This window comes from Hyperoodon ampullatus, assembly GCF_949752795.1.
Source record: "Hyperoodon ampullatus genome assembly, chromosome: 2".
Taxonomy (NCBI): Eukaryota; Metazoa; Chordata; class Mammalia; order Artiodactyla; family Ziphiidae; genus Hyperoodon; species Hyperoodon ampullatus.
The window spans coordinates 120884320-120897185 of NC_136915.1; the positions used below are offsets into that span (position 1 = coordinate 120884320).

The 12866-nt window shown below is 39.2% G+C and overlaps 1 protein-coding gene across 2 annotated transcripts in view; it reads right to left on the reverse strand.

The window, feature by feature from the left end:
• RGS5 (regulator of G protein signaling 5) overlaps positions 1–10499 on the reverse strand; it is a gene marked incomplete at both ends in the record, with an annotated part of 46978 nt that extends 36479 nt beyond the window's left edge. For both annotated transcript variants that reach the window (XM_079697884.1, XM_079697883.1), the window contains one exon: positions 10456–10499. In XM_079697884.1, coding sequence (XP_079554010.1) covers positions 10456–10499 — 44 coding nt within the window. The remainder of the gene's footprint in view (positions 1–10455) is intronic.
• Between the last annotated feature and the right edge of the window lie 2367 nt (positions 10500–12866).

Here is a 12866-nt window from a genome sequence, read left to right on the forward strand (position 1 = left end):
CCTAGCCAGCTCAGACACTTTCAAGCTGTCTGTGTGAATCTCTGATTTCAACAAACAGTCTATCTTTTTTCTAAGTCATAAAAAATATCAGGTGTGTGTGTGTGCACATGTGCACATGCATGCATGTGTGTGTGTTCAAGTGACATAATGTTTTGGACTTGGGGGATTCAGAAACAAAGTCCAATACTCTGAAGGCTTGTTATCCAGAAAGCACCAGACCTTAGATAGTGGGGTCTCCTGAGAAAGTCTTCAGTGTGATCTGCACTGTTGACCTTATCCTAAAGTGCACAGGTCATTCAGTCCCATGTTCCTGTTGACCCAGGTATCTCTTGTAAACTCTTACTTAAAATGTTACCATATTACAACAAACTACTTTGTTAATGAGACATCTTGATTCTTCCTAAAATTTCTGAATCCCCACAGACAAGTGCCTCATGAAGAAACAGATGGTTTGCACAAAAAAATGTCAAAAATTAGTAGCTTGACAAAAACAGCTCCACACACTTCAGTACCAATAATGAGCACTTACACAGAAGAGCACTTCACATTTTTTTCAAGTATTTTACTTCATGTTTCGTATCTTCCTCAGACTCTAATATGATAGTTCCCACAACTTTCTAGAATGTAAAATTTAGGGATCTGAGTGATATTTTGTCCAGATGGGTTAGGAATTGTTTTGAGAAGTGTCTGGGGAAGCAGTTGGAAAAGAGAAAGGAAAGCATGTAGAATATAGAATAATGGTCTTAGCCTTATTTGCTATTTATGAAGCCAGCTGATTATCAAGTATCTACTGTCCAAAGTGTTCAAAGACTGCTTAGCTGAATCTTTTCAACCCTGAAATATTTCCTTTTTGAAGGAGAAAAAATGTCAGTGCAAGGTATTTTATCTCAGCATGGCAACTGAATAGAATGCTTTGCAAGGAAATACCTTGTCTGGACTTTCCAGGAGAACGATGGTCAGGGTGAGTAAGCTCGAAGTCGCATGTGCATTAGTTGTGTTGGTGGTGCATATATCCTATGATTAGGCTGGCCACATCTACAGATTTTCTAGGAAAGACCCAATTTCTAATGCCTGGTCTAGAGGCAAGCTATATGTCCTCATTCTAGTCGGAAGTTGCAGTCACTGTGCATATATGTGTCTGACATGGATTCATGTAGTCAGAGGCAGTCTTCATGCCACTTGAAGAATTGTCTATACTCCAGTATCTACTCAACTGGTAGATGAAAATTGGTTAATTTTGTAAAAGCCTAGAAACCCCAATTCACCCTTCTTATTCCAGCCTCAAGGATGGAAACTCTTTCACTGTTAAGTTGATAGATGAGTCTCTTTCTGGGCAGCATCAGAAGGGCATGAGTGGACCACAGTTTCCACTGACTGAAGAAACACGTGACCTAGTGTGAAAGCAGTCAAGGCGGGCACTGCACACCCAAGGTGAGGCGTGTCTGTGTCCTTATTTCACTTTTCTTCCCTGCCCTCAAGGAAGTTATATTCTTGAGATAAGAGAGAACTAAATTAACTATAAACAAAATACAGTGACCCTTGAACAACAGGGGTTTGACCGGCACAGGTCCACTTTTATGTGGATTTTTTCAATAGTAAATGCTACAGTACTACACCATTCAGCAGATGCAGAACCATGGATACGAAGGAGCCAGTGGATTTTCCATTCCAAGAAGGGTTGATACCCTAAAGCCCCGAGTTATTCAAGAGTCAACTGTACAAGAATCTTAGACTGTTATAATCCATGATCTTTGAACCTAATTCACACTCGAATTTTACAAGAAACTGAAACCATCTGTTCCTTTCATGGAATTTGCCAAAATAAAAACAGAGTCACCTTCCACTACTTATAAATATATGTTTTTCACAAACTGGGAGTTTATTCTGAATTTGATACAAGTATTTTTACGACATATAGCGTACTGAATTTAGTCCATTGAGGTCCTAAGTGACTGGAAGAATATTTCACACTTTTAATCACTGCTTTCAAGCTACATCCAGAAGTTAGTTTCTGGGCCTTCCTATAGGACTTGGGAAGAGCTGGAAAATTCAAATAAAAATACAATCTTTCTTCAGAGTACACGGTGTCCAAACCAAGAACAATAAAGTAGTGGAGCTAGAAGGAGTGAAGAGGATAATATAATTGATTTCTCACCTTTTACAAATACAGTAATGAGGCCTGGGGAGGGCACTGACTAATGACTCACTCTCTGCTATTTAGTAGAAGCCAAGTTTATAGCTCAGGACCCTGGATTCCCCACCCAACACCTTTTCCACATGTTACATAGCCTTTTATACTTAAATCTAAAAATTCTGTGTTCTACAAATAAATTGAGAGGAAAAAAGAAATAAAAGACCGGAAGCCCATTGATTAGGAAAGATATAAGAGGCTCTGGACCAATCTCAGTGTGTGACCCTGCGGTTTATGTGGTGTTGGTGCCTGGGTGGTGACTTGGGGTTACTCCTTCAGTTTTAAAAGAGTAGGGTGATTACATGTGAATCAGTTCAACAGTGCCTCAGGGAAGACAGCTTAGTTTCCTCACTGCTGTGAAGTAAAAAAGCAGAAAAAGGATCTGTGCTCCAGTGGCTTCCAGCTCCAGGCATGGTGTGTGCTGCACACAGTAGGATCTTAGTAAACATGAGTTGATGTGGAGGAGCCAGTGGTTCTGCAGTCACTTAAGGGATGTGAAAGGTGGGTGAAAGGGCACTGGAGACAAACCCCTCAGGTCATCTTGTTTATGAACTGTGGATGCCTCACCACACTCTACCAAGCAGCTCCAAATTAAGATGGCTAAAGTGCCCCCACCAGATAGAAGGCACTGGTCTCTCAGTCTCTCTGGGACCTTAAAGTGCCTTTGCAATAAGTGCATTTCCATAACTAGAGCCCAATTAATTGTAGAAAGAACACTAGATTAGTGACTAGTGCTTATCAGTCTAATAATAAAATTTAACAGTAGTCCAAAAAAAAAAAAAATGTGTGACCCTCATTTGGACCCTGAGGGGTCAAAGAATCCAACTGCAAAAAGATCATTGAGGATATTTGGATGCTTACTGAATATTTAAGGATATTAAAGAATTATTAATCTTTCAGTATAATCGTGGTTTTTAATGTCTTTTAATGTTTTGTAAAGAGCTTTTAAACGGGATACTTGATGAAAGAATTATGGGCAAAATCGTAAAAATACTGTATTATTATACAAACTCATCATTATTATTTTTTAAAATGAGGCTATGATGAGGAAGGAGGAAAAGAAATAAGGTTTATCAAAAGCCATGGCCCAGGGTTTCTACCGCCTCTCCCACCACCTCTGCTGCCTCAGAACCTGCCGCCACCGCAGCTGCTGCCGCCGCCTCCTTCTCTGGCCCTTCCGCCACCTCCACACGACCCAGGCCCCTATGTCCTTGAGAGAAAGCCGTATTCAGTCTCCCTCGTGGGCCCGTGGCGCAGCCATGGCAGACAGCGGGGGAGGTGGAGGCACCGGCATGGTGGGCGGCGGCCCCATCCACCCGGCCTCACTGCTTCCTGGAGACCCGCAGCTCTTAGCGCTCATCCTGGAGCAGCTCAAGAGCCAGGGCCTGATTGACAGATTTTGCCGGGACTGCCTGGACGACGTGGGCACCAAGCCAGCTTACCAAAACCTGAGGCAGAATGTGGATAATTTTGTGTCAACACATCTGGAGAAGCAGGAATGGAATCCTACCATGAACAAAAACCAATTGCGAGATGGTCTGAGACAGAGTGTGGTATAGCCAGGGATGTTGGAAGCTGAAGTGGACAGAATTATTTACCAGATGGTGGATCCCAAGCTAAACCACATCTTCAGGCCACAGACAGAACAAGCAATTCATGAGTTCCTGGCGGCCCAGAAAAAAGAAGCTGTGCCAGCACCCCCTGCAGAGCCTGAAAGCCAGGACCCTCCAGCTCCATCCCAGGATGCTCCCTAAGAATAGACCTGACAAGTTTTGGAAGCTCCATTGAATTAATGGTGAAGAATTGGATTCAGTTACATAAGAGTACAACTTCAGAATGAAGACAGGCCAAGGTCATCACTGACTTCAAGATGCAACGTTGACTGTGAGGCAGTGCCCAGATAAAATAGGGAGCAAGTGAGCCAGTAGGAAAGTTGACCATGTGGGCCCCCATATTGTGCTGCCATCTGGCCAGCCTGTCCAAGGGGATGATATATTAAGAAACACTACATTAACTTGGGGTTGTCCTGAAACAAACCTTTGTACTTGAACTTAGAAACTGTGTGAATTTTAGGGTTTGTGTGTGGGGATAAGCAAAAGCTACAATGAAGGAACATAACCAGTCCCAGAGATGCAATTTCAAAGAATGACAGTAAAGGTTCACCAGGAGTAAGTACTGGACAATGCTTATTTGATACTCTTTCTCAGAGTTGTACAAGTCATTAGCAGCAAATAGCTTTAAGATCTTTGTGACCCTGTTGTGCATGACTCTTTGTAGCTTCCATTTCCCTTCCCCTGAAAGGTGTCAAAACATGGGACCTTAGAATGCATGAGAAAATGTAGACTTAGATGTAAGGAAAAACATTTGCAGGCTCTCTGTCCAAGGCTTCTTCCTATCCTACAAGGGCTAGTGAGTCTTGGGTGTGTTTATTTTATTCTCATGTTTCTGTTTTTTAGAAGGTGAATAATTAATAAGTGGCTTAAGTTTTGTAATTAAATCATTTGATACTCTGGGGGAAAAAAAGCTGTGGCACATAACTGAAATTTAAATGATGTTTTTCTGACTACCTATAAAGAAGGAAAGAAGGATGGAAGGAAGTTAACTATTAAATAAGGGTCTGCCTACTAAAAACTAGTTACCTTATATACATTATTTCATTTATTTTTTATAGCATCTCTCCCCAACAAGATAAATATCCTCATTTATGGATAAGGAATGAAAGCCAGAGAGGTTTAGTTTCTGGAGTTTATACAACTAAGGAAGTAATAGAGGTGGAGTTACCACCTCCATGTTTTTTTCACTCCACCACATTGCTGATGTTAAGGCAGGGGATAGACTGTGAACTTACATCCTTCCTTACTCTGGTTTTTCTTTAATATCCCTAAAATGTGTAACCTTAGGAGTTACTTTCTCAGTGAAAAACAATCAGGCTTTCACTGTCTTTATCCTCTGGGTGACTCAGCCTTTAAAATACAGTGCAGGTTTAATGTTATCTGAGACTCCATTTGAATGAACTTTAAAGGAAGAAAGAGATAGGAACCTGTTATCTTCTGGCCTCCAGCCATATTCTGGTTCCTGTTACTAATGATTGATCCTGACTGAACTAATTAAAGTTTAGTTCCTTTGCTTTCTGGCCAGCAGGACAGACAAAAGCCATTAACACACAACCCCAGAAATATAAACTCTCTCTTCCTAGGTAGCATCTATCCCATAATAGTGTGTAGTCCTTGTTAAAGAAGGAGAAACAAATTAGATAACCTTTCAGGTTAGCCTTCCAAACTTAAGATTCTGGGATCTAAAAGCATTTTGAATTGATATCTGGTGTTTCAACATAGCTCAGAGTAAATGAAAGAAAAAATAGGAAGAGGCAACAGAATACAGAATGTAATTCATTAAAGAAGCTGGGACAGTACTGCATGAGAAATAGCTAAAGTGATATAATTTCATGAGGTTCATCTGGCATTAGAAGCAAAAAAAGACTCACCTATTTAACAGGGTTTTCCTGATGAAATTATAGAAAAGCTTTCTTCCTCTCCCAATCTCCTCCACCCTTCCCCCCAAACAGGAAGCCCTCTTTATTTTACAACATACACTCTTTATCCTATTGTAGCATAAAAGTCACTGCTCTTGTCCTTCTCAATCCCTTTGGAAGCAGAGAAAGCACCAGGACAACCTGGAAGCAGGTCTGTCTCCACTTGCTATAAATTTATTTGTGCATTCTTTTGACAAAATATTTAAGTGCCTACTACGTGCCAAGTACAGATTGTCTTTTTAGTAATTGAAGTCTTTAGGCAAAAGGGTGGAAAATCTTTTTCATGAACAGATCTTTTCAATCCTCACAGTTGGAGTGGATGGGCACTGGACGAGTGGATGGGCACTGCACAAATTCCAAGGAAACAGTATGCAGGACGAGGTGCATGGGAGGCTAACTGTAGCTGGAAATCCAGAGTTCCCTCCTTGCTTGCATGAGAGAGACAATACAGACTGCACAAATATGTCATAACATCAATCCCCTCTCACCTCCCAGCCTTTGCACATGCAGACGTGCCCCTTGGCCTGGGATGACTTCCTTCTCTTTCCTCTTCCTCTCTAGACCTGACCAACTCCTCAGTCCTTCAGGCTTAGTTCATAAACCTTAAGCATCATCCCCTGTGACTTCTTACAGTTTTCCATAGCTACCCAAAGCTCTATGAGCTCCCCACCCATTCCCCCCACTTTTGTGCTTCTTAGCATTTGGTGTATTTATTCCTTTATAGTGGATCTCAACACAGAGGGCTACTTTCTTATTTATCTCCTTACCTGGACTGAAATTTCCCTGAGAGGTCTTTCACCCTTATGCCTAAGGCAAGTATGGAGGTTGGAAAGGCAATCCAGAGAAACGATAGAAATTGTTTCATCAGTAAGAATTGAAACAAAGTTTTTCTTAGGAACATCCCCTTGCTATTTTATTAAATAGCTTATTCACTTCCTTAAGGTTGCAGGGTTTCACTGAAATATTTGCAACTATGTCACAAGACTCTCTATCAGCAATATCAAGCTTCAAATTCATACTTGTTCCCAGAAAGCATGATCCCAAACCCTACAATCTCTTTAGGCTTCTTTGATGATCCTGTGTCCATTCTGATTCATTTATCATTTATTCAAGTTCATTGCTACAGTCTTTAATTCACTAGGTGCTTATCTTTTCTCTATAATTGGTCGAAGGATGTGCTCATGCCTTTGGAAAAAGGGTATTTACTTGATCCTGTGAACTCAGGAGCCTTGACCCACTCTGTTTGTTGCTTCTGTGTGGCTTGACAGCCTTACAAGATTAGTTGATTAGGTACTTTTCTACTCTAAGTTGTCCATACTTAGACACACATAAATTGAAGAAGATGGGGAAAAATTGAATGTTTAGTAAAATGATAATAAACAACAAAACAAAACATCACTTTCCCCATTTACTTTCTATAGCTCCTGAAATTCCCAGCATTGCCATACACTTGAGGTGGCCAGAAGCCCCTGTGTGAACTATGGATTAAACACATTCCACAACTAGCAGGCTTTATAATCTTAAACAGAAACCAGATGTAGGTCAGATATCTATAGAAGAGTTTGTGACACTTTATTAACAGCCCAGGGAAAATTCTTTGTCGGTAGCTGTCTTCATTACTCCTTTACTCCCCTTTTTTAGTTTAGTAGAGACTGTAAATTTGGTATCAGGAGTGGTCAACCCCGATGGACAAAAACAATAATAATCACACTGGTTGCTTTATATAATGGTGACAACTTTGGGGGAATCACAATGACAACACTTTTTATTTCAGAAGACTTCCATCTTTTTCCAAAGAGCAATATTTACTTTAAAAATTAAACTTGTTCAGAGAAATTCAAGACACTTAAAATAAAATGAATTTCTAAAAAGAAGCCTAAAATTCATAGCGGAAAATCACTGGTAAAAATAAGACTTTCAATTGACTCAACTCTTTCCTTTTCCATTGACTCTAAGATTCCCACCCATACAGCACAGGTTTCAATAGGCTAGAAGGTAAAAATTGTGGAGTGGTGACCATTTATTGCCCAAGTATTTGGATTATTGGTCTCTTTAAATATATAAAAAATGTGAGGTCAACTTTGAGTTTTAATGAGCAATAGTCTTAAAAATATAAATAAATAGTAAAACAATAGTTTCTACAAATACGTCAAAGTTGACTCTGGCTTAATGCTTCTGTAAACATTGAGAAAGGACTATTTTCCAAAGCTCCTCTTACATGAAGTAAATGTTGCTTTCTTGGAAGTCAGATTCTCACTGAGTAGATTGCTTCTTCCACAGCCATGATTTCAACACAGGGTTGAATTCTTGACGATTTTCATTAATTGGCTCCCAAATTTTAGAGATAAATAAATTAGGAAAAATTTTCCTTTACTTGCATCTCTCGCTAGTCATTGAAACCAGGTGTATTTCACTTTATTTAAACTATGTTATGATTAGAAAGGATGTTAGAGAACAGCTAATCAAACATTCACTTACTAAATAAGAAAATAAAATCCCAGGACAGTGAAATCACTTTCTCATGGGCACAAGTTAGTTAATGAAAAAACTAAGTCTGTTCCTTACTACATAACCAATATTCTTTCCACTATGAATAGAGCCAAGGAAGGCAGGTTTGGAAGGATTTATTCAAGTATCATTTTTCCCTTAGAGTAGACAGTTTTACGTTCTTTCCATGAGAGTGTGCTAACAGCTCCCTAGCTCTACAATTCCACTTCTCCAAATCACTCATTACAGACATTGGAAATATGACTATATTTGCAATGGTAACAGATCATGAAAAAAAATGTAATAGGACACAATAGTCACAGGATTCTACCATATGCCTTAAAAGTTTCAGGCAATCTATGCAAAAAAGCTTGCTCCTTGGTCAGTCTATAGTATACTATGTGAACATTAGTTATATCCTGGAGCAGAAGAATTTACTGTGAATTAAAAGATTTGTAAAGTGAATAACAATGTTGGTAGTGAATCAGATATGAAACAGTTACAGGAATCAATGAAAGAAATGTGCAATCCATGTGCCTCAGTAAACATTATGCATATTTACAAAAACAAATTGGGCAATATTAGTAACAATGCCAAACTTTCAACAAACATTTATTGCTTTTTCACTAAATGCCAAGCAGTGGGTCATAGGATCACAAAATGACTGGCAGACCGATGTTACAATCATTCTGAGGCAATAGTTCACCAATTAACAAGGTAAGATTTACCCATTACATGAAAGTACATGATTTCAAACAATAAGTGGGCTAAAGACATGTGTTAAAATTGTTGTAAAAGTCAAATCTGCAATTCTCAGAGTTGCAAAAATGGAAATGGAAAAGATTATGCATCGTCATGTTCAAGGAATTGCCTTTCACCCCTGTATTCCTCCTGTTTCTCAGGCTTTCTCTAGGGGGAGAGACAGGCTGATAAACAGTATCCAGCACTGAAACCTGTCTTCCCCACTGAGGATGATCAAATGGCCAATATTGCCCACCTAGTTGCAATCTAGTCCTAGTCTAATTATTTAAGTCCTACTTTACTTTTTAAATATATATATATCTTTTAAAAATAATCTGTGCTTTTGACAGCACAAAGTGAGAGAGGTCTTTATTTCCGGTCACTAGACAGTATTGTTGGAGACAAATTCCTTTGCTAAGATGTTAGCTCTTTAAAAATCATTTTGAGATTATTTCTAGGGTCGAAGTCATCAAAAAGAAAACCTGAACTTGTAAGAGACAGAAGTACAGATCCATTGAACAACACAACCTTCTTAGGCAAACATTGACAGTGCCTTTAGGGATGAAGTTAGGCTGTACAAGGATCACCTTTATTTCCTTTAAATAATGTAGGATCAAACAAAATTTAATCAAATTTATTCTTAAGAAATAAGAGGAGAAATATCCCTAATTCTCTGCATCAGGTAGGATTGTTGGGTTAAATTTTCTAACAAGTCAGATATTTGTTCTCCTCCTGTTTACTTAGTCTAGATACTTAGGATTCCCTCCAGAACATTGTCCAATCTAAAGACAACCACAGAGCCTCAAAGGTGCTACTCTGTATCTAAAAAACAATGCTAGCTAATAAATAATCTCTATGTCCCAAGGGCTGTCTTCTGTCCAGCAATCCAGCTCCTTCTATCTGAAGGTATCCAGATACAAAGAACAATGAGAAGTCCTCTCTGCCTCAATGCAAATCTCAATCTTCCTTTCCTATTCCATGTACATTAATAAAGGTTAACATTTACACATTTCTCATATGTGCCAGACAGTGTTCTGAGAGTTTCACATACAGTAATTCAATCCTCATAACCAGCTAGTGAAGAAGATACTTAGTAGATCCATTTTTACCACTAAGGAAACTGAGATACAGAGTTTAAATAAATTGACCAACACCACACAAATAGTAAGTAATGGAGCCAGGATTCAAACCCAGGCAGTTTGATGTTGGAATCCATGCTCTTAACCATACACTTCTGAGTCTGAACAAGTGCTTATAAAATAGGCATCTCCTCAGAGGAAATGATGTTCTGGATATAAATGGTGTATGATATATCTCATATTGCATCAGTCTGCTAACTCAGATCTTTCCAAACCTTGCCATTAACAGAGAGGAGGCAATTCCCAGTCTACAATCAACCACCTGTTTTGCCACAAACTACAGTGACCCTCTATTGCCTCTGGTTATCCTCCCCTTATCTCCTAAGATTCTCCTTATCTCCACCTCTTAAGTCAAAATAACTCACCTTTCCAGGCATGAGTGGGGCAAGGCTGCAAGTCCTTTACACATTTTGGCAAGTGGCTTAGGTCCTCAGCTTTGAGTACAAGTCCTTATCAGCAGAGCAAGTCTTTGAAAACTTCAAAACCATCTGGGACTGCCTTTTTCTCTGAGGAATATATAGAGGCTCTTTCCCAGCCCTCTGTCACTCTGTGGACCAATCCAGAGCCTTAAAGGAAATTGCAGGCTGGAGAACAGCAGCAATTGTGTGGGAGGTGGAGGCTGGAATTTTTTCTCTGCTGCAGGCGCTGCTGCATTAAGCTTTCAACTGCTCTTATCAGAACACTTACTCTGCCAGGGCAAGGGTAGTCCCTAAACTGTGCACAAATCATTCATGTTTTAACTCATAATTTTGAAACAACCACAGCAAAGATGTGGGCTGTGTTATGAAGCAGAGTGCCTTGGGCTACTTCAGATATGTCAAAGTCATAGACTGTTAGCATTGTAAGGGCTTTTGCAGATCATATAGCCCAACTTTGTTTCACAGTGGAGGAAACAGTGTTAGAGAAGTTCAGGGGACGTGGACATGAGTCCCTATGATGTGCCAGGCACTCAGGTGGATGCTAGGAATTCAAAGAAGAAGGTACTCTCTGCTCTCAAGATCCCCAATCATCATGTCAGTACAATATAAGTGAGCAATAGAGGCAGGTCCAGGATACTGTGTTTTCACGCACCACAAGGGAAGATTTTTTTTGGAGGCAATAACCCCTGAGCTGAGTGATGAAAGAGACAAAGTACCTTACATGATTCTATCTACTAGATTTTACCCCCCAAGTTCCCCTAATTCTATAAGTGGTATTCTGATTGATCTTTATTTGATGACTAGGTTAGGTAATTCTTTGGAGCACCACCCCCATCAACTCACTCATCCTTGGCTAGGTTTGTCATGCCTTCCCCTTCAATATTTTCCTGCTTCCCACCATTCAAGGATTATTTTCACTGAAATTTATTTTATTTGTGTTTCATCCTGTCAGGACCCAAAGAGCTGATAAATTAATATGTAAATGCAAATGCCTAAGGGGTAGGCATGAATCCCAGCTAAAAATAAAGAGCATCACATAATCTGTAAGAAAAGCTCTAAATTTGGAATTAAATATGATGTTCATAATGTTCCCTGTTATTTGAAAGTATTTGTTTTAAACTGTTTTAACTGTTGATCAGGAACTGTAAAGTCAATATAGTGTATTATGGCCTCGTGCTTTAAATTAAATAAATAGAAGATAATAGGCAAATATCCAATTACATTGCATGAAGAAAGTTAGACTTTGTTTTCTGAAATTTTTGCTTTAATTATCCATATATATTTGTGAACAGGGTCATTAGATAAACTGTATTTCTAACTATAAATCATAATCAAAAAGGCTTGAAAGGTATAGCTCTATACCATACATTTTTTAAAGTAAGGAACCCTGTTATATTCACCTCTGTACACCAAGCACTTCATACAACATCAGGCACATAGACATTTATAAAGATTGCTTGAACTAAATGCAACTATCCAAGTTCTGCTGTTACTGGCTACTTAAAACCAGAAAATCAATTAAGCTGAGTGATGGAACACTCAGTGTTCATAGAGATATAAACGCTGTTGTTGACTATTGAGTCTCATATCGGGAATATGTGTAAAACAAGCAGAGGAGACTCCTTGGAGCCAGAGCCTAAATTACTGTTTGATACCCAAGGGGCCTTGAGGAGAGAATAATATGGAAAAAAAACCAAATTAATGTAAAACATTGGAGAGTGATGCCTTTCCCAGGGCTGGGGATCAAAGCAGGTTTCTGACTATCCCGGAAGAGTTCATGTGATGGGTGGACTATTCAAAAATCAAAATTATATCAGTCATAGTAAATGATGGACTAGGATGGACTAGAACCCAAAATGAAAAGAAAAAAAAAAAAGCAAACTTCAATAGAAATAAATATTAATCCAGCATATATTTGTTTTAAAAACATCATAAGGATGAGATAACCAGAGGGCATATAAAAGAGCTTGCTCATTGTATTAGGGTTCTACAGAGAAATTGACAGAGATTTATTATAAGGAACTGGCTCACATGATTATGGAGGCTGAGAAGTCCCAAGATATGCAGTCAGCAAGTTGAAGACTCAGGAGAGCCAATGGTCTCCGGTCCTAGTCCAAAGGCCTGAGAAGCAGAACCGATGGTATAAGTTCCAATCTGAAGACAGGAGAAGATCCATGTCCCAGCAAAGGCAATCAGGAAGAAAGAATGAATTGTCCCTTCCTCTGCCTTTATATTGTACTCAGACCTTCAACGGATTGGATGAGGCTCACCCATGTTAGGGCGGGCAATCAGGTTTACTTAGTATTCTGATTCAAATGTTAATCTCATCCAGAAACACCCTCAAAGACACACTCAGA